We start from the raw sequence: 23,833 nt of genomic DNA, 5'->3' as shown, positions 1-23,833 counted from the left end.
ATATTTACAGGGAGATGGTACTGTATATTTACAGGGAGATGGTACAATATCTTTACATGGAGATGGTACTGTGTCTTTACAGGGAGATGGTACTGTTTCTTTACAGGGAGATGGTACTGTATATTTACAGTGAGATGGTACTGGGATATGGTACTGTATCTTTACAGGGAGATGGTACTGTATATTTACAGGGAGATGGTACAATATCTTTACATGGAGATGGTACTGTATCTTTACAGGGAGATGGTACTGTATCTTTACAGGGAGATGGTCCTGTATCTTTACAGGGAGATGGTACTGTATCTTTACAGGGAGATGGTACTGGGATATGGTCCTGTATCTGTACAGGGAGATGGTACTGTATATTTACAGGGAGATGGTACTGGGATATGGTACTGTATCTTTACAGGGAGATGGTACTCTATCTTTACAGGGAGATGGTACTGTATCTTTACAGGGTGATGGTACTGTATATTTACAGGGAGATGGTACTGTATCTTTACAGGGAGATGGTACAATATCTGTACAGGGAGATGATACTGTATCTTTACAGGGATATGGTACAATATCTGTACAGGGAGATGGTACTGTATCTTTACAGGGAGATGGTACTGGGATATGGTACTGTATCTTTACAGGGAGATGGTACTGTATCTTTACAGGGAGATGGTACTGGGATATGGTCCTGTATCTTTACAGGGAGATGGTACTGTATCTTTACAGGGAGATAGTACTGTATCTTTACAGGGAGATGGTACTGTATCTTTACATGGAGATGGTACTGTATCTTTACAGGGTGATAGTACAGTATTTTTACAGGGAGATGGTACTGTATCTTTACAGGGAGATGGTACTGTATCTTTACAGGGAGATGGTACTGGGATATGGTCCTGTATCTTTACAGGGAGATGGTACTGTATCTTTACAGGGAGATAGTACTGTATCTTTACAGGGAGATGGTACTGTATCTTTACATGGAGATTGTACTGTATCTTTACAGGGAGATGGACCTGCATCTTTACAGGGAGATGGTACATTATCTTTACTGGGAGATGGTACATTATCGTTACTGGGAGATAGTACTGTATCTTTACAGGGAGATGGTACTGTATCTTTACAGGGAGATGGTACTGGGATATGGTACTGTATCTTTACAGGGAGATGGTACTGTATCTTTACAGGGAGATGGTACTGTATCTTTACATGGAGATGGTACAGTATCTTTACAGGGAGATGGTACTGTATATTTACAGGGAGATGGTACTGTATCTTTACAGTGAGAAGGTACTGGGAGATAGTACTGTATCTTTACAGGAAGATGGTACTGGGATATGGTACTGTATCTTTACAGGGAGATGGTACTGTATCTTTACAGGGAGATGGTACTGTATCTTTACAGGGAGATGGTACTGTATCTTTACAGGGAGATGGTACAGTATCTTTACAGGGAGAAGGTACTGGGAGATGGTATTGTATCTTTACAGGGAGATGGTACTCTATCTTTACAGGGAGATGGTACTGTATCTTTACAGGGAGATGGTACTGTATCTTTACAGGGAGATGGTACTGGGATATGGTACTGTATCTTTATAGTGAGATGGTACTCTATCTTTACATAGAAGGAAGGTGCAAACATGATGATGTAATATTAGTCATGTATTCAGTACAGTAAATCTGATGTGTCCCAGGATTTGAATCCTATACATCAGCCTGTTCAACCTGTGTGTGTGTCTGTGTGTGTGTGTGTGTGTGTGTGTGTGTGTGAGTATTTTTAGAGTATTTTCAAATACTTTTCAAGTGTATTTTCGATTCCATTAAAATATTCAACTACTTGTCTTTTCAAGTAAATATAATGCTTACTTTAAATGTATGTGAGATATTTGAAATAGTATTTGAACCCAGTACTGGTGACAACTACTGTCCTGTTGTACATCAAGCTGCCTCACTCTACAGAAACAGGAGATAGACTAGGGTCCTGTCCAGGGGGTGTCCTGCTACATCAAGCTGCCTCACTACAGAAACAGGAGATAGACTAGTGTCCTGTCCAGGGGGTGTCCTGCTACATCAAGCTGCCTCACTACAGAAACAGGAGATAGACTAGTGTCCTGTCCAGGGGGTGTCCTGCTACATCAAGTTGCCTCACTACAGAAACAGGAGATAGACTAGTGTCCTGTCCAGGGGGTGTACTGTACATATAGCTGCTTCATAAACACTATATAGCTGCTTCATAAACACTATATAGCTGCTTCATAAACACTATATAGCTGCTTCATAAACACTATATAGCTGCTTCATAAACACTATATATCTGCTTCATAAACACTATATAGCTGCTTCATAAACACTATATAGCTGCTTCATAAACACTATATAGCTGCTTCACAAATAATTTCTTATAAGCAAAGTTATACCGTTTATTACCTTGTGGCAGAAGTGCTGTGTAGTAATGGCAAACACCTCTAGTCCAAGAGAAGCCCTCTTCAGTTCAGCCTGCAGAGACAGGAGCTGTCGAGCCTGGTCCTCACAGCGCTCTCTCAGCTTCTGCACCAGGGCACGCTCACACTCCTGACCTCCGACCTCTGACCCTGAACCACCACGATCTGCTGGTCTACCTCGGACTAGAGAGAGAGGAGAGAGAGAGAGAGAGGTTATGATGGGGAGGAGAGGGGGGAGTGTGGGAAAGAGAGAGAAACAAGGGGGAGAAAAAAGAGAGAAAGAGAGATAAAAAAGACAGAGAGAGATGGAACAGTGGTAGGCCTGATCACCGATAACGACAAGACAGCCTTTAGGGAGGAGGTCAGAGACCTGGCTGTGTGGTGCCAGGACAACAACCTCTCCCTCAACGTTATCAAGACTAAGGAGATGATTGTGGACTACAGGAAAAGGAGGACAGAGCACGCCCCCATTCTCATCAACGGGGCTGTAGTGGAGCAGGTTGAGAGATTCAAGATCCTTGGTGTCCACATCACCAACAAACTAACATGGTCCAAGCACACCAAGACAGTCGTGAAGAGGGCACGACAAAACCTATTCCCCCTCAGGAGACTTAAAAGATTTGGCATGGGTCCTCAGATCCTCAAAAGGTTCTACAGCAGCACCATCGAGAGCATCCAGAGTGGTTGCCTCACTGACTTGTATGGTAAGTGCTCGGCGTCCGACCGCAAGGCACTACAGAGGGTAGAGCGTACGGCCCAGTACATCACTGGGGCCAAGCTTCCTGCCATCCAGGACCTATATACCAGGCGGTGTCAGAGGAAAGGCCCTAAAAATTGTCAAAGGCTCCAGTCATCCTAGTCATTAAGTGCACGGCAAGCGGTACCGGAGCGCCAAGTCCAGGTCCTAGATGCTTCTAAACAGCTTCTACTCAGAAGCCATAAGACTCCTGAACATCTAATCAAATGGCCACCCAGACTATTTGCATTGCCCCCCCACCTTTACGGTTCCATACAGGTTCCCCCTGTATATAGCCTCCACATTGACTCTGTACTGGTACCCCCTGTATATAGCCTCCACATTGACTCTGTACTGGTACCCCCTGTATATAGCCTCCACATTGACTCTGTACTGGTACCCCCTGTATATAGCCTCCACATTGACTCTGTACTGGTACCCCCTGTATATAGCCTCCACATTGACTCTGTACTGGTACCCCATGTATATAGCCTCCACATTGACTCTGTACTGGTACCACCTGTATATAGCCTCCACATTGACTCTGTACCGGTTCCCCCTGTATATAGCCTCCACATTGACTCTGTACTGGTACCACCTGTATATAGCCTCCACATTGACTCTGTACCAGTACCCCCTGTATATAGCCTCCACATTGACTCTGTACTGGTACCACCTGTATATAGCCTCCACATTGACTCTGTACCAGTACCCCCTGTATATAGCCTCCACATTGACTCTGTACTGGTACCCCCTGTATATAGTCTCCACATTGACTCTGTACTGGTACCCCCTGTATATAGTCTCCACATTGACTCTGTACTGGTACCCCCTGTATATAGTCTCCACATTGACTCTGTACTGGTACCCCCTGTATATAGCCTCCACATTGACTCTGTACTGGTACCCCCTGTATATAGCCTCCACATTGACTCTGTACTGGTACCCCCTGTATATAGCCTCCACATTGACTCTGTACCAGTACCCCTGTATATAGCCTCCACATTGACTCTGTACTGGTACCCCCTGTATATAGTCTCCACATTGACTCTGTACTGGTACCCCCTGTATATAGTCTCCACATTGACTCTGTACTGGTACCCCCTGTATATAGCCTCCACATTGACTCTGTACCGGTTCCCCCTGTATATAGCCTCCACATTGACTCTGTACTGGTACCCCCTGTATATAGCCTCCACATTGACTCTGTACTGGTACCCCCTGTATATAGCCTCCACATTGACTCTGTACTGGTACCCCCTGTATATAGCCTGCACATTGACTCTGTACCAGTACCCCCTGTATATAGCCTCCACATTGACTCTGTACTGGTACCCCCTGTATATAGTCTCCACATTGACTCTGTACTGGTACCCCCTGTATATAGTCTCCACATTGACTCTGTACTGGTACCCCCTGTATATAGCCTCCACATTGACTCTGTACTGGTACCCCCTGTATATAGTCTCCACATTGACTCTGTACCGGTACCCCCTGTATATAGCCTCCACATTGACTCTGTACCGTAATCCCCTGTATATAGTCTGTACTGGTACCCCCTGTATATAGTCTCCACATTGACTCTGTACTGGTACCCCCTGTATATAGCCTCCACATTGACTCTGTACCGGTACCCCCTGTATATAGTCTCCACATTGACTCTGTACCGGTACCCCCTGTATATAGTCTCCACATTGACTCTGTACCGGTTCCCCCTGTATATAGCCTTGTGAGTAAACATTTCACTGTAAGGCCTGTTGGTTAAGGGCTTGTAAGTAATCATTTCATCGTTGTATTCGGCGCACGTGAAAAGACAGAGAGAGAGATGGAAAAGACGGAGAGAGAGATGGAGAGAGACACGGAAAGACAATGAGAGAGATGGAAAGAGAGAGATGGAAAGACAGAGAGAGATGGAAAGAGAGATGGAAAGACAGAGATGGAAAATACAGATGGAAAGAGAGAGATGGAAAGAGAGAGATGGAAAGACAGGGAGAGAGATGGAAAGAGAGAGATGGAAAAGACAGAGATGGAAAAGACAGAGATGGAAAGAGAGAGATGGAAAGAGAGAGATGGAAAGAGAGAGATGGAAAGACAGGGAGAGAGATGGAAAGAGAGAGATGGAAAGAGAGAGATGGAAAGAGAGAGATGGAAAGAGAGAGATGGAAAAGACAGAGATGGAAAGAGAGAGATGGAAAGAGAGAGATGGAAAAGACAGAGAGAGAGATGGAGAGAGAGAGATGGAAAAGACAGAGCGAGATGAAGACAGAGAGAGAGATGGAGAGAGAGATGGAAAGAGAGAGAGAAGGAGAGAGAGATGGAAAGAGAGAGAGAGAGAGAGATGGAGAGATAGATGAAAAAGATAAAGGCCAATTTCTATTTTACCCTGTTCATCACAAGTGTTGGAAAACTTGTCAATAATCAACTGACTGCCTTTCTTGATGTCTATAGTACTCTCTACGGTGTGCAATCTGGTTTCTGCTCATGTTCTGGATGTGTCACTGAAACCTTTAAGGTCCTCAATGATATCACCATTGCCCTTGATTTTAAGTAATATCGTGCTGCTATTTCTATGGACGGCCAAAGCTTTTGATAGGGTAGATCATTACATTCTTGTGGGCCGGCTAAGGGGTATTTGTGTCTCTGAGGGGTCTTTGGCTTGGTTTGCTAAGTACCTCTCTCAAAGAGTGCACTGTATAAAGTCAGAACATAATGTACTGGTACCCCCATGGGTAGGATAGTAATCTGAATCAGGGTTAGTTTGGCAGCTGGGGTGAAAGAGGAGTGATTACGATAGAGGAAACCAAGTCTAGATTTAACTTTAGCCTGCAGCTTTGATATGTGCTGAGAGAAGGACAGATATGAGACATATCAGTCCATCATATAAAACACAGTCCATCATATAAAACACAGTCCATCATATAAAACACAGTCCATCATATAAAACACAGTCCATCATATAAAACACAGTCTAACATATAAAACACAGTCTAACATACAGTCCATCATATAAAACACAGTCCATCATATAAAACACAGTCTAACATATAAAACACAGTCTAACATATAAAACACAGTCTAACATATAAAACACAGTCCATCATATAAAACACAGTCTAACATATAAAACACAGTCCATCATATAAAACACAGTCCATCATATAAAACACAGTCTAACATATAAAACACAGTCCATCATATAAAACACAGTCCATCATATAAAACACAGTCCATCATATAAAACACAGTCCATCATATAAAACACAGTCTAACATATAAAACACAGTCTAACATACAGTCCATCATATAAAACACAGTCCAACATATAAAACACAGTCTAACATATAAAACACAGTCTAACATACAGTCCATCATATAAAACACAGTCTAACATATAAAACACAGTCTAACATACAGTCCATCATATAAAACACAGTCCATCATATAAAACACAGTCTAACATATAAAACACAGTCTAACATACAGTCCATCATATAAAACACAGTCCAACATATAAAACACAGTCCAACATATAAAACACAGTCTAACATATAAAACACAGTCCAACATATAAAACACAGTCCTTCATTTAAAACACAGTCCATCATATAAAACACAGTCCATCATATAAAACACAGTCTAACATATAAAACACAGTCCATCATATAAAACACAGTCTAACATACAGTCCATCATATAAAACACAGTCTAACATATAAAACACAGTCTAACATATAAAACACAGTCTAACATATAAAACACAGTCCTTCATTTAAAACACAGTCCATCATATAAAACACAGTCCAACATATAAAACACAGTCTAACATATAAAACACAGTCCAACATATAAAACACAGTCCATCATATAAAACACAGTCCATCATATAAAACACAGTCCATCATATAAAACACAGTCTAACATATAAAACACAGTCTAACATATAAAACACAGTCCAACATATAAAACACAGTCTATCATATAAAACACAGTCCATCATATAAAACACAGTCGAACATACAGTCCATCATATAAAACACAGTCTAACATATAAAACACAGTCTAACATATAAAACACAGTCCAACATATAAAACACAGTCTATCATATAAAACACAGTCCATCATATAAAACACAGTCTAACATATAAAACACAGTCCAACATATAAAACACAGTCCTTCATTTAAAACACAGTCCATCATATAAAACACAGTCCATCATATAAAACACAGTCTAACATACAGTCCATCATATAAAACACAGTCCATCATATAAAACACAGTCCATCATATAAAACACAGTCCATCATATAAAACACAGTCTATCATATAAAACACAGTCTAACATATAAAACACAGTCTAACATATAAAACACAGTCCATCATATAAAACACAGTCCATCATATAAAACACAGTCTAACATACAGTCCATCATATAAAACACAGTCCATCATATAAAACACAGTCTAACATACAGTCCATCATATAAAACACAGTCCATCATATAAAACACAGTCCATCATATAAAACACAGTCTATCATATAAAACACAGTCTAACATATAAAACACAGTCCATCATATAAAACACAGTCCAACATATAAAACACAGTCCATCATATAAAACACAGTCTAACATATAAAACACAGTCTAACATACAGTCCATCATATAAAACACAGTCTAACATATAAAACACAGTCCATCATATAAAACACAGTCTATCATATAAAACACAGTCCATCATATAAAACACAGTCCATCATATAAAACACAGTCCAACATATAAAACACAGTCCAACATATAAAACACAGTCCATCATATAAAACACAGTCCAACATATAAAACACAGTCCAACATATAAAACACAGTCCAACATATAAAACACAGTCTAACATATAAAACACAGTCCATCTTATAAAACACAGTCCATCATATAAAACACAGTCTAACATATAAAACACAGTCCATCATATAAAACACAGTCCATCATATAAAACACAGTCTAACATATAAAACACAGTCCATCATATAAAACACAGTCTATCATATAAAACACAGTCTAACATATAAAACACAGTCTAACATATAAAACACAGTCCATCATATAAAACACAGTCCATCATATAAAACACAGTCCATCATATAAAACACAGTCTAACATATAAAACACAGTCCATCATATAAAACACACTCTAACATATAAAACACACTCTAACATATAAAACACAGTCTAACATATAAAACACAGTCTAACATATAAAACACAGTCCATCATATAAAACACAGTCCATCATATAAAACACAGTCTAACATACAGTCCATCATATAAAACACAGTCCATCATATAAAACACAGTCTAACATATAAAACACAGTCCATCATATAAAACACAGTCCATCATATAAAACACAGTCTAACATACAGTCCATCATATAAAACACAGTCCTTCATATAAAAACAGTCTAACATATAAAACACAGTCCATCATATAAAACACAGTCTAACATATAAAACACAGTCTAACATATAAAACACAGTCCATCATATAAAACACAGTCGAACATATAAAACACAGTCTAACATATAAAACACAGTCCATCATATAAAGCCCAGTCTAACATATAAAACACAGTCCATCATATAAAACACAGTCCATCATATAAAACACAGTCTAACATACAGTCCATCATATAAAACACAGTCTAACATATAAAACACAGTCCATCATATAAAACACAGTCCATCATATAAAACACAGTCTAACATACAGTCCATCATATAAAACACAGTCTAACATATAAAACACAGTCCATCATATAAAGCCCAGTCTAACATATAAAACACAGTCCATCATATAAAACACAGTCCATCATATAAAACACAGTCTAACATATAAAACACAGTCTAACATATAAAACACAGTCCATCATATAAAACACAGTCCATCATATAAAACACAGTCCATCATATAAAACACAGTCCATCATATAAAACACAGTCTAACATATAAAACACAGTCCATCATATAAAACACAGTCTAACATATAAAACACAGTCTAACATATAAAACACAGTCTAACATATAAAACACAGTCCATCATATAAAACACAGTCTAACATATAAAACACAGTCCATCATATAAAACACAGTCTAACATATAAAACACAGTCCATCATATAAAACACAGTCTAACATATAAAACACAGTCTAACATATAAAACACAGTCTAACATATAAAACACAGTCTAACATATAAAACACAGTCCATCATATAAAACACAGTCCATCATATAAAACACAGTCCATCATATAAAACACAGTCTATCATATAAAACACAGTCCTTCATATAAAACACAGTCTAACATATAAAACACAGTCCATCATATAAAACACAGTCCATCATATAAAACACAGTCTAACATATAAAACACAGTCCATCATATAAAACACAGTCCTTCATATAAAACACAGTCTAACATATAAAACACAGTCCATCATATAAAACACAGTCTATCATATAAAACACAGTCTAACATATAAAACACAGTCTAACATATAAAACACAGTCTAACATATAAAACACAGTCCTTCATATAAAACACAGTCTAACATATAAAACACAGTCCATCATATAAAACACAGTCTATCATATAAAACACAGTCTAACATATAAAACACAGTCTAACATATAAAACACAGTCTAACATATAAAACACAGTCTATCATATAAAACACAGTCTAACATATAAAACACAGTCCATCATATAAAACACAGTCCTTCATATAAAACACAGTCCATCATATAAAACACAGTCCATCATATAAAACACAGTCTAACATACAGTCCATCATATATAACACAGTCCATCATATAAAACACAGTCTAACATATAAAACACAGTCCATCATATAAAACACAGTCCATCTTATAAAACACAGTCCATCATATAAAACACAGTCTAACATATAAAACACAGTCCATCATATAAAACACCGTCCATCATATAAAACACAGTCTAACATATAAAACACAGTCCATCATATAAAACACAGTCCATCTTATAAAACACAGTCCATCATATAAAACACAGTCTAACATATAAAACACAGTCTAACATATAAAACACAGTCTAACATATAAAACACAGTCCATCATATAAAACACAGTCTAACATATAAAACACAGTCCAACATATAAAACACAGTCTAACATATAAAACACAGTCTAACATACAGTCCATCATATAAAACACAGTCCAACATATAAAACACAGTCTAACATATAAAACACAGTCCATCATATAAAACACAGTCCATCATATAAAACACAGTCCATCATATAAAACACAGTCTAACATATAAAACACAGTCTAACATATAAAACACAGTCCATCATATAAAACACAGTCCATCATATAAAACACAGTCCATCATATAAAACACAGTCCATCATATAAAACACAGTCTAACATACAGTCCATCATATAAAACACAGTCTAACATACAGTCCATCATATAAAACACAGTCTAACATACAGGCCATCATATAAAACACAGTCCAGCAGGGTGATCTTTTGACCTCATTACTGGAAGATCAGACACATGAGACATTACTTTAGTACGGGTACACACAAACACACACACACGCACACACACTAAAATATTGATGAAGGTGTCACGTTCTGACCTCTATTTCTGTTGTTTTGTATTTATTTAGTATGGTCAGGGCGTGAGTTGGGTGGGCAGTCTATGTTTGTTTTTCTATGTTTTGGGGCATTTCTATGTTTTCGGCCTAGTATGGTTCTCAATCAGAGGCAGGTGTCATTAGTTGTCTCTGATTGAGAATCATACTTAGGTAGCCTGGGTTTCACTGTGTGTTTGTGGGTGATTGTTCCTGTCACTGTGTTTGGTGTCACAGGATAGGACTGTTTTGCGTTTTCACATTTCTTGTTTTTGTTAGTTTGTTCATGTGTAGTGATTTATTAAAACATGAATAACCACCACGCTGCGCTTTGGTCCGCTTCTCTTCCTCCTACAGACGAACGCCCTTACAGAATCACCCACCACAACAGGACCAAGCAGCGTGTCAACAGGCAGGAGCAGCAGGAGAAGCAACAGCGGCTGCAGGAGATACGTAGTAAGGAATTCTGGACATGGGAGGAAATCCTCGACGGGAGAGGACCCTGGGCTAAGCCAGGAGAATATTGCCGCCCCAAGGCCGAGCTGGAGGCAGCAAAAGCAGAGAGGCGGCATTCTGAGAAACAAGCACGGCGGCGCGGACGGAAGCCCGAGAGTCACCCCCAAAAATTTCTTGGGGGGGGGGCACAGGGGGAGTGTGGCAGAGTCAGGAGTCAGACCTGAGCCAACTCTCCCCGTTTATCGTGAGGAGCCAAGGAGGAGACCAGAACCAGAGCTGGTGTTGGAGGTGAGCGAAGCAGAGACTGTGAAGGAGTTAATGGGGAAATTGGAGGAGAGTGATATGAGGGACTTGCTGGTTTGGTGCATGAGGCACGACATTCGCCCGACGGAGCGTGTCAGGGATTTAATGGCACCGGGGTCAGCTCTCCATACTCATCCTGAGGTGCGTGCGAGGGGTCTGGTGAAGACTGTGCCAGCCTCACGCACCAGGCCTCCTGTGCATCTCCCTAGCCTTGCACGTCCTGTGCCATCTCAGCACTACAGTGCTCCTAGCAGTGCTAACTGTGGCGGGCGTGGTGCTGGTCAGGCACCGTGTTATGCAGTTGTGCGCACGGTGTCCCCAGTACGCGTGCTTAGCCCGGTGCGCTACATCCCAGCTCCCCACATCTGCCGGGCTAGGGTGAGGATCCAGCCAGGGCGGTTAGTGCCAGCCCTGCTCTCAAGATCTCCAGTACGCCTTCACGGCCCGGTCTATCCGTCACCACCTCCACACCCCAGCCCTCCGGTAGCAGCTCCCCGCACAAGGCTTCCTGTGCGTGTCCTCGGCCCAGTACCACCAGTGCCAGCACCACGCATCAGGCCTACAGTGCGCCTCGCCTGTCCAGCACTGCCGGAGCCTCCCGCCTGTCCGGCGCCATCGGAGCTTCCCGTCTGCCCAGCGCCATCTGAGCTTCCCGTCTGCCCAGCGCCATCTGAGCTTCCCGTCTGCCCAGCGCCATCTGAGCTTCCCGTCTGCCCAGCGCCGCCAGCGCCGCCCGTCTGCCCAGCGCCGCCCGTCTGCCCAGCGCCGCCAGCGCCGCCCGTCTGCCCAGCGCCGCCAGCGCCGCCCGTCTGCCCAACGCCGCCAGCGCCGCCCGTCTGCCCAACGCCGCCAGCGCCGCCCGTCTGCCCAGCGCCGCCAGCGCCGCCCGTCTGCCCAACGCCGCCAGCGCCGCCCGTCTGCCCAGCGCCGCCAGCGCCGCCCGTCTGCCCAGCGCCGCCAGTGCCGCCCGTCTGCCCAGCGCCGCCAGTGCCGCCCGTCTGCCCAGCGCCGCCAGTGCCGCCCGTCTGCCCAGCGCCGCCAGTGCCGCCCGTCTGCCCAGCGCCGCCAGTGCCGCCCGTCTGCCAGGAGCCGCCAATGCCGCCCGTCAGCCAGGAGCCGCCAGTGCCGCCCGTCAGCCAGGGGCCGCCAGTGCCGCCCGTCAGCCAGGGGCCGCCAGTGCCGCCAGTCAGCCAGGGGCCGCCAGTGCCGCCAGTCAGCCAGGGGCCGCCAGTGCCGCCAGTCAGCCAGGGGCCGCCAGTGCCGCCAGTCAGCCAGGGGCCGCCAGTGCCGCCAGTCAGCCAGGGGCCGCCAGTGCCGCCAGTCAGCCAGGGGCCGCCAGTGCCGCCCGTCAGCCAGGGGCCGCCTGTGCCGCCAGTCAGCCAGGGGCCGCCAGTGTCGCCAGTCAGCCAGGGGCCGCCAGTAAGCCAGGGGCCGCCAGTGCCGTCAGTCAGCCAGGGGCCGCCCGAGCAGCTGCCCCTCTGTCCAGAGCAGCTGTCGCCCCTCTGTCCCGAGCAGCTGACCCTCTGTCCCGTGCAGCTGTCCCTCTGTCCCGAGCAGCTGTCCCTCTGTCCCGAGCAGCTGTCCCTCTGTCCCGAGCAGCTGCCCCTCTGTCCCGAGCAGCTGCCGCCCCTCTGTCCCGAGCAGCTGCCGCCCCTCTGTCCCGAGCTGCTATCGCCCCTCTGTCCCGAGCTGCTATCGCCCCTCTGTCCCGAGCTGCAGTTGTCCCTCTGTCCCGAGCAGTTGTCCCTCTGTCCCGAGCAGCTGCTTCACCTCTGTCCCGAGCTGCCCCTCTGTCCCGAGCAGCCCCTCTGTCCAGTGGGGTCATTGAGAGGGGTGGTCATGGTGAGTAAGCCAGGGAGGCGGACAATAAGGCGGACTAAGACAATGGTGAAGTGGGGTCCGCGTCCCGCGCCAGAGCCGCCACCGCGGACAGACGCCCACCCAGACCCTCCCCTATAGGTCAAGGTTTTGCGGCCGGAGTCCGCACCTTTGGGGGGGGTACTGTCACGTTCTGACCTCTATTTCTGTTGTTTTGTATTTATTTAGTATGGTCAGGGCGTGAGTTGGGTGGGCAGTCTATGTTTGTTTTTCTATGTTTTGGGGCATTTCTATGTTTTCGGCCTAGTATGGTTCTCAATCAGAGGCAGGTGTCATTAGTTGTCTCTGATTGAGAATCATACTTAGGTAGCCTGGGTTTCACTGTGTGTTTGTGGGTGATTGTTCCTGTCACTGTGTTTGGTGTCACAGGATAGGACTGTTTTGCGTTTTCACATTTCTTGTTTTTGTTAGTTTGTTCATGTGTAGTGATTTATTAAAACATGAATAACCACCACGCTGCGCTTTGGTCCGCTTCTCTTCCTCCTACAGACGAACGCCCTTACAGAAGGAAGTTGGATCATTGACTGCTTGAAGGATCCTTTGTGTATACTGTAAAGGGCATGGAAAGATCTGGAAAGATGCTATTCTCCAAAACCTCGGGGTATTAATTGCATTCAAATTTATTTTCACTATGATTAAAAATTAAATGAAAGCCTGCAGCGTTATAGATATTTTGCCTGCAACCCCCCCCCCCCCCCCAAAAAAAAATCTCTTCTCACTCTCTCTGTCCTTTTCTCTTCCCCCTCACCCCCCCCCCCCCACCCCCTCCTCTGTGCTATGACATGGAATAAAGAACAACCAATCACACTTTTATCTGAATATACCGATTCACTTGAACATCTTTTTTAAATTTTATTTATTTCACCTTTATTTAACCAGGTTGGCAAGTTGAGAACACCTTTATTTAACCAGGTTGGCAAGTTGAGAACACCTTTATTTAACCAGGTTGGCAAGTTGAGAACACCTTTATTTAACCAGGTTGGCAAGTTGAGAACACCTTTATTTAACCAGGTTGGCAAGTTGAGAACACCTTTATTTAACCAGGTTGGCAAGTTGAGAACACCTTTATTTAACCAGGTTGGCAAGTTGAGAACACCTTTATTTAACCAGGTTGGCAAGTTGAGAACACCTTTATTTAACCAGGTTGGCAAGTTGAGAACACCTTTATTTAACCAGGTTGGCAAGTTGAGAACACCTTTATTTAACCAGGTTGGCAAGTTGAGAACACCTTTATTTAACCAGGTTGGCAAGTTGAGAACACCTTTATTTAACCAGGTTGGCAAGTTGAGAACACCTTTATTTAACCAGGTTGGCAAGTTGAGAACAAGTTCTCATTTACAATTGCGACCTGGCCAAGATAAAGCAAAGCAGTTCGACACATACAACGACACAGAGTTACACATGGAGTAAAACAAACATACAGTCAATAATACAGTATAAACAAGTCTATATACGATGTGAGCAAATGAGGTGAGATAAGGGAGGTAAAGGCAAAAAGGCCATGGTGGCAAGGTAAATACAATATAGCAAGTAAAACACTGGAATGGTAGTTTTGCAATGGGAGAATGTGCAAAGTAGAAATAAAAATAATGGGGTGCAAAGGAGCAAAATAAATTAATTAATTAAATACAGTAGGGAAAGAGGTAGTTGTTTGGGCTAAATTATAGGTGGACTATGTACAGGTGCAGTAATCTGTGAGCTGCTCTGACAGTTGGTGCTTAAAGCTAGTGAGGGAGATAAGTGTTTCCAGTTTCAGAGATTTTTGTAGTTCGTTCCAGTCATTGGCAGCAGAGAACTGGAAGGAGAGGCGGCCAAAGAAAGAATTGGTTTTGGGGGTGACTAGAGAGATATACCTGCTGGAGCGTGTGCTGCAGGTGGGAGATGCAATGGTGACCAGCGAGCTGAGATAAGGGGGGACTTTACCTAGCAGGGTCTTGTAGATGACATGGAGCCAGTGGGTTTGGCGACGAGTATGAAGCGAGGGCCAGCCAACGAGAGCGTACAGGTCGCAATGGTGGGTAGTATATGGGGCTTTGGTGACAAAACGGATTGCACTGTGATAGACTGCATCCAATTTGTTGAGTAGGGTATTGGAGGCTATTTTGTAAATGACATCGCCAAAGTCGACGATTGGTAGGATGGTCAGTTTTACAAGGGTATGTTTGGCAGCATGAGTGAAGGATGCTTTGTTGCGAAATAGGAAGCCAATTCTAGATTTCACTTTGGATTGGAGATGTTTGATATGGATCTGGAAGGAGAGTTTACAGTCTAACCAGACACCTAAGTATTTGTAGTTGTCCACGTATTCTAAGTCAGAGCCGTCCAGAGTAGTAATGTTGGACAGGCGGGTAGGTACAGGTAGCGATCGGTTGAAGAGCATGCATTTAGTTTTACTTGTATTTAAGAGCAATTGGAGGCCACGGAAGGAGAGTTGTATGGCATTGAAGCTTGCCTGGAGGGTTGTTAACACAGTGTCCAAAGAAGGGCCAGAAGTATACAGAATGGTGTCGTCTGCGTAGAGGTGGATCAGAGACTCACCAGCAGCAAGAGCGACCTCATTGATGTATACAGAGAAGAGAGTCGGTCCAAGAATTGAACCCTGTGGCACCCCCATAGAGACTGCCAGAGGTCCGGACAGCAGACCCTCCGATTTGACACACTGAACTCTATCAGAGAAGTAGTTGGTGAACCAGGCGAGGCAATCATTTGAGAAACCAAGGCTGTCGAGTCTGCCGATGAGGATGTGGTGATTGACAGAGTCGAAAGCCTTGGCCAGATCAATGAATACGGCTGCACAGTAATGTTTCTTATCGATGGCGGTTAAGATATAATTTAGGACCTTGAGCGTGGCTGAGGTGCACCCATGACCAGCTCTGAAACCAGATTGCATAGCAGAGAAGGTATGGTGAGATTCGAAATGGTCGGTAATCTGTTTGTTGACTTGGCTTTCGAAGACCTTAGAAAGGCATGGTAGGATAGATATAGGTCTGTAGCAGTTTGGGTCAAGAGTGTCACCCCCTTTGAAGAGGGGGATGACCGCAGCTGCTTTCCAATCTTTGGGAATCTCAGACGACACGAAAGAGAGGTTGAACAGGCTAGTAATAGGGGTGGCAACAATTTTGGTAGATAATTTTAGAAAGAAAGGGTCCAGATTGTCTAGCCCGGCTGATTTGTAGGGGTCCAGATTTTGCAGCTCATTCAGAACATCAGCTGAGCAGATTTGGGAGAAGGAGAAATGGGGAAGGCTTGGGCGAGTTGTTGTGGGGGGTGCAGTGCTGTTGACCGGGGTAGGAGTAGCCAGGTGGAAAGCATGGCCAGCCGTAGAAAAATGCTTATTGAAATTCTCAATTATAGTGGATTTATCAGTGGTGACAGTGTTTCCTATCTTCAGTGCAGTGGGCAGCTGGGAGGAGGTGCTCTTATTCTCCATGGACTTTACAGTGTCCCAGAACTTTTTTGAGTTAGTGTTGCAGGAAGCAAATTTCTGCTTGAAAAAGCTAGCCTTGGCTTTTCTAACTGCCTGTGTATAATGGTTTCTAGCTTCCCTGAACAGCTGCATATCACGGGGGCTGTTCGATGCTAATGCAGAACGCCATAGGATGTTTTTGTGTTGGTTAAGGGCAGTCAGGTCTGGGGAGAACCAAGGGCTATATCTGTTCCTGGTTCTACATTTCTTGAATGGGGCATGTTTATTTAAGATGGTTAGGACGGAATTTAAAAAAAATATCCAGGCATCCTCTACTGACGGGATGAGATCAATATCCTTCTTAGGATACCCCGGCCAGGTCGATTAGAAAGGCCTGCTCGCTGAAGTGTTTCAGGGAGCGTTTTACAGTGATGAGTGGAGGTCGTTTGACCGCTGACCCATTACGGATGCAGGCAATGAGGCAGTGATCGCTGAGATCTTGGTTGAAAACAGCAGAGGTGTATTTAGAGGGCAAGTTGGTTAGGATGATATCTATGAGGGTGCCCGTGTTTAAGGCTTTGGGGAGGTACCTGGTAGGTTCATTGATAATTTGTGTGAGATTGAGGGCATCAAGTTTAGATTGTAGGATGGCTGGGGTGTTAAGCATGTTCCAGTTTAGGTCGCCTAGCAGCACAAGCTCTGAAGAAAGATGGGGGGCAATCAGTTCACATATGGTGTCCAGAGCACAGCTGGGGGCAGAGGGTGGTCTATAGCAGGCGGCAACGGTGAGAGACTTGTTTTTAGAGAGGTGGATTTTTAAAAGTAGAATTGTTTGGGTACAGACCTGGATAGTAGGACAGAACTGCAGGCTATCTTTGCAGTAGATTGCAACACCGCCCCCTTTGGCAGTTCTATCTTGTCTGAAAATGTTGTAGTTTGGAATTAAAATGTCTGAATTTTTGGTGGTCTTCCTAAGCCAGGATTCAGACACAGCTAGAACATCCGGGTTGGCAGAGTGTGCTAAAGCAGTGAATAGAACAAATTTAGGGAGGAGGCTTCTAATGTTAACATGCATGAAACCAAGGCTATTACGGTTACAGAAGTCGTCAAAAGAGAGCGCCTGGGGAATAGGAGTGGAGCTAGGCACTGCAGGGCCTGGATTCACCTCTACATCGCCAGATGAACAGAGTAGGAGTAGAATAAGGGTGCGGCTAAAAGCAATAAGAATTAGTCGTTTAGAACGTCTGGAACAGAGAGTAAAAGGAGGTTTCTGGGGTCGATAAAATAGCATCAAGGTATAATGTACAGACAAAGGTAAGGTAGGATGTGAATACAGTGGAGGTAAACCTATGTATTGAGTGATGAAGAGAGAGATATTGTCTCTAGAAACATCATTGAAACCAGGAGATGTCATTGCATGTGTGGGTGGTGGAACTAATAGGTTGGATAAGGTATAATGAGCAGGACTAGAGGCTCTACAGTGAAATAACTGCCAATAAACACTAACCAGAACAGCAATGGACAAGGCATATTGACATTAAGGAGAGGCATGCTCAGTCGAGTGATCAAAAGGGTCCAGTGAGTGGAGAGGTTGGTTGGGGGTCACGGCGATTTAGACAGCTAAATCGGTAGCAAGCTAGCATAGGAGCAAGCTAGCATAGGATGGAGGTCTGTTATTAGCCAACTCTTGCGTTCCGTCAGTAGATTAGTGGGTTTCCTTGTGGTAGAGGGGATTAATCCAAATCACACAACAACAACAAAAATAAAAACAATAGATATAGTTATAGAGGCCCGAGAAGAAAAATAAATAAATAAATAAAAATAAAATGAAATAAAAATTGTCCGATTGTCTATTCAGATAGCAGCCGATAAGATAGCCAACGGCTAGCAGGCCGCAGATGGGCGCCCAGGCAATGTTGCGCCGGAGGAGCCTGCCGGACAATTCCCTTGGGTAGACAACGTCGGCAGTCCAGTTGTGAAGGCCCGGTGGGGCTCCGCGTAGGCAGCAAAACGGGTCCGGATAGGTGACTGCAGCCCAGGAGTGATTGATGGAACTCTTCAGCTGGCTAGCTCCGGAACAATTGATGTTAGCTCCGGAATCGACGAAAGCCGATAGTCACACGGATAGCAGCTAGCTAGCTGCGAGATCCAGGCATGGACGTCCAGAGCCAGCGGCCGAAATCCAGGGACATGGAGAGAAAAATTGGTCCGATCTGTTCCGCTCCGAGCCGCGCTGCGCTGCACCGCGCCGTACAAAACTGGCGATAGATTCTCGAGCCAAAGGACAGCCGATGACCACAAACCGTGGTCAGCTGAGTACCAACGATTAGCCAGTAAATAAGCTAACTAGCTTCTGAACTAGCCCCTGAACCAGCTTCAGAGTAGCTTCTGGACCAGCTTCTGGCTAGCTCCCGGCTAGCTTCTGGCTAATTTCTGGCTAGCCTCTCGGAGGATCACAGATCTGAGGTAAATAATACTTTTTTATATAAATATAAATTGGTGAAGCGGATTGCAGGAGAGTGTTCTGAAGATGAGTTTTTGGAAAATTAAAAATGTATGTGAAAAAAAAAGTTGTAAATATATATATATACGGGACACGACAGGACGAGGACAAAAATACGTCTGAACTGCTATGCCATCTTGGGGAGAGCCCTTCTTCTTCTTTATTTAATATTTAAATTAGTTGACAAGTCAGTTTTAAGAAAACATCTTTGGTTGGTGAAAACATAGCTTTTTTTTATGCTCACTTTGAGGCAAGCAACACTGAAACATGCATGAGACCACCAGCTGCTCCAGGACGATTGTGTGATCACGCTCTCTATAGCCAATGTGAGCAAGACCTTAAAACAGGTCAACATTCAGATTACCAGGACCTGTACTCAGAGTGTCTTCACTGACATTTTCAACCTCTCCCTGACGACTGAGTCTGTAATAACAACATGTTTTAAGCAAATCACCAGACCACCATAGTCCCTGTGCCCAAGGAAGCGAAGGTAACCTTCCATTAATGATTAGCACTCACGTCGGTAGCCATGAAGTGCTTTGAAAGGCTGGTCATGGCTCACATCAACACCATTATCCCGGAAACCCTAGACCCACTCCAGTTCGCATACGGTTAAATAAAGGTGAAATAAAAATACAATAAAATAAATACCGCCCCGGCAGAAAAAGTCGTGAAGGGGGCACGACAACGCCTTTTCCCCCGCAGGAGACTGAAACGATTTGGCATGTGTCAAGATTTATCAAGATTTGGCATTCCTGGCATCCAGGACCTATACACGGCAAGCTCAGAGAGAGGGGAGCGAGCTCAGAGAGAAAGGAACGAGCTCAGAGAGAGAGGAGCGAGCTCAGAGAGAGAGGAGCGAGCTCAGAGAGAGAGGAGCGAGCTCAGAGAGAGAGGAGCGAGCTCAGAGAGAGAGGAGCGAGCTCACAGAGAGAGGAGCGAGCTCAGAGAGAGAGGAGCGAGCTCAGAGAGAGAGAGCGAGCGATTCCCAAAAATTGTGAAAGAATCGAGCCACCCTAGTCATAAACTGTTCTCTCTGCTACCGCATGGCAAGTGGTACCGGAGCGCCAAGTCTAGGTCCAAAAGGCTCCTCAACAGCTTCTACCCCCAAGTCATAAGACTGCTGAACAATTAATCAAATGGCCAACGGACTATTTACATTGACCCCCCCTCCATTTGTTTTGTACACTGTTGCTACTCGCTGTTTATTATCTATGCATAGTCACTTAACCCCCACCTACATGTACATATTACCTCGACTAACCTAGCACACTGACTCTGTACCGGTACCCCCTGTACAAACCCTTGCAATTGTTATTTTAGCGTGTTTATATTTTTAATATATATATATATTTTTTAAACTTTAGTTTATTTAGTAAATATTTTCTTAACTCTATTTTCAAATAACTGCATTGTTGGTTAATTAAGGGCTTGTAAGTAAGCATTTCTCCTCTCTCTACACCTACACTTGTACAATTTGATTTGTTTTGATTTGCGATGCTTTCTGAAACTGGGGCCGACTGAGAAAATGCTGACCAGTATAGAGAGGTGATCTGACAGGATGGTAGTACTACAGCCATGGAACTAGGTACAGACAAAGACCAGACGGAGAGCAGGATGGTAGTACTACAGCCATGGAACTAGGTACAGACCAAGACCAGACGGAGAGCAGGATGGTAGTAATACAGACGGAGAGAGCACACTACACCGGTTTTAAGGCTGCCTGTGAGTTTTATCATTCATTTTAAGATTGTTTTTTAAATCAATCCATGACTGGGCACCCCGATACATGTCAGACATGCTTTATGTTATGTACACGGTAGGTCCCTCAGGTCCTCTGGCCTTTTAACTCTCCCAAAGCCAAGGACCAAGAGGCATGGAGAAACAGCCTTTTAACTCTCCCAAAGCCAAGGCCCAAAAGGCATGGAGAAACAGCCTTTTAACTCTCCCAAAGCCTAGGACCAAGAGGCATGGAGAAACAGCCTTTTAACTCTCCCAAAGCCTAGGACCAAGAGGCATGGATAAACAGCCTTTTAACTCTCCCAAAGCCTAGGACCAAGAGGCATGGAGACACAGCCTTTAGTTACTATGCCTCCAGTCTTTAGTTACTATGCCTCCAGTCTTTAGTTACTATGCCCCCAGCCTCTAGTTACTATGCCCCCAGTCTTTAGTTACTATGCCCCCAGTCTCTAGTTACTATGCCCACAGCCTTTAGTTACTATGCCCCCAGTCTTTAGTTACTATGCCCCCAGCCTTTAATTACTATGCCCCCAGTCTTTAGTTACTATGCCCCCAGCCTTTAGTTACTATGCCCCCAGCCTCTAGTTACTATGCCCCCAGCCTTTAGTTACTATGCCCCCAGCCTCTAGTTACTATGCCCCCAGCCTTTAGTTACTATGCCCCCAGCCTCTAGTTACTATGCCCCCAGCCTCTAGTTACTATGCCCCCAGCCTCTAGTTACTATGCCCCCAGCCTCTAGTTACTATGCCCCCAGCCTCTAGTTACTATGCCCCCAGCCTCTAGTTACTATGCCCCCAGCCTCTAGTTACTATGCCCCCAGCCTCTAGTTACTATGCCCCCAGCCTCTAGTTACTATGCCCCCAGCCTCTAGTTACTATGCCCCCAGCCTCTAGTTACTATGCCCCCAGCCTTTAGTTACTATGCCCCCAGCCTCTAGTTACTATGCCCCCAGCCTCTAGTTACTATGCCCCCAGCCTTTAGTTACTATGCCCCCAGCCTTTAGTTACTATGCCTCCAGTCTTTAGTTACTATGCCCCCAGCCTCTAGTTACTATGCCCCCAGCCTCTAGTTACTATGCCCCCAGCCTTTAGTTACTATGCCCCCAGCCTTTAGTTACTATGCCTCCAGTCTTTAGTTACTATGCCCCCAGCCTCTAGTTACTATGCCCCCAGCCTCTAGTTACTATGCCCCCAGCCTCTAGTTACTATGCCCCCAGCCTCTAGTTACTATGCCCCCATCCTTTAGTTACTATGCCCCCAGCCTTTAGTTACTATGCCCCCAGCCTTTAGTTACTATGCCCCCAGGCTTTAGTTACTATGCCCCCAGCTTTAGTTACTATGCCCCCAGCCTCTAGTTACTATGTCTTTAGTTACTATGCCCCCAGCCTCTAGTTACTATGCCCCCAGCTTTAGTTACTATGCCCCCAGCTTTAGTTACTATGCCCCCAGCCTCTAGTTACTATGTCTTTAGTTACTATGCCCCCAGCCTCTAGTTACTATGCCCCCAGCTTTAGTTACTATGCCCCCAGCCTTTAGTTACTATGCCCCCAGCCTCTAGTTACTATGCCCCCAGCCTTTAGTTACTATGCCCCCAGCCTCTAGTTACTATGCCCCCAGCCTCTAGTTACTATGTCTTTAGTTACTATGCCCCCAGCCTCTAGTTACTATGCCCCCAGCTTTAGTTACTATGCCCCCAGCTTTAGTTACTATGCCCCCAGCCTCTAGTTACTATGTCTTTAGTTACTATGCCCCCAGCCTCTAGTTACTATGCCCCCAGCTTTAGTTACTATGCCCCCAGCCTTTAGTTACTATGCCCCCAGCCTCTAGTTACTATGCCCCCAGCCTTTAGTTACTATGCCCCCAGCCTCTAGTTACTATGCCCCCAGCCTCTAGTTAATATGCCCCCAGCCTTTAGTTACTATGCCCCCAGCCTTTAGTTACTATTCCCCCAGCCTCTAGTTACTATGCCCCCAGCCTTTAGTTACTATGCCCCCAGCCTCTAGTTACTATGCCCCCAGCCTCTAGTTAATATGCCCCCAGCCTTTAGTTACTATGCCCCCAGCCTTTAGTTACTATGCCTCCAGTCTCTGGAATAGCCTGCCAGAGAACCTGGGGGGGGGGGGCAGAAACTGTGGACATATTTAAAAGAGATCTTTTTAAATTTGCTTTTCCTTGGGGGGCTTTTTAGTTGTTCAGTTATTGTTTGTTTTTTAATCTTATGTTTGTTGTGTACTAAATATTTCAGTTTTTAATTTCATAGCACATTGCACCCATGTCTGTATAAATAAAGCTTGATTTGATTCAAGCTCTCTCTGTTGCCATAACAACAACAGTCAGCACACGGGAACAGGTCATGAGGGATATGCTCTTTCTCTCTAGCTCCCCCCCTTGGTTACCTTACACACACACACACACACACACACACACACACACACACACACACACACAGAGAGAGAGAGGGAGCGTAATATGACCTGTGCACTCACCAGAGGACAGGGGTTTGGGTGAAACCACTGCGAACCGTTTAGGGGAGGAGACTGCGGATGGTACAACCCCTCTGAACCTCCTTCCTAGAAGCTGAAGCATAGATCCATCCATCGTCAGGGATAGAATAGTCAACCCCCAACGTTCTGCTTTACGTTTTACCTGAACACTTCTCAACAGATGTTTGAGAGGAGTGCTTTTCATTCTACGGT

General features: G+C 44.5%; 1 protein-coding gene across 1 annotated transcript in view; it reads right to left on the bottom strand.

Annotated features, from left to right (window-relative positions):
* Positions 1-23,833, bottom strand: part of mtus2b (microtubule associated tumor suppressor candidate 2b) — a 185,833-nt gene that overhangs the window by 25,834 nt on the left and 136,166 nt on the right. The window contains exon 7 of the mRNA XM_090223907.1: positions 2,422-2,618. Within this exon, the coding sequence (XP_090080033.1) occupies positions 2,422-2,618 (197 nt within the window). The remainder of the gene's footprint in view (positions 1-2,421; positions 2,619-23,833) is intronic.

This window comes from Oncorhynchus mykiss, chromosome 27, assembly GCF_057628025.1.
Source record: "Oncorhynchus mykiss isolate SJ-2025 chromosome 27, ASM5762802v1, whole genome shotgun sequence".
Classification (NCBI taxonomy): Eukaryota; Metazoa; Chordata; class Actinopteri; order Salmoniformes; family Salmonidae; genus Oncorhynchus; species Oncorhynchus mykiss.
This window is presented reverse-complemented; position numbering and strand designations above follow the sequence as displayed.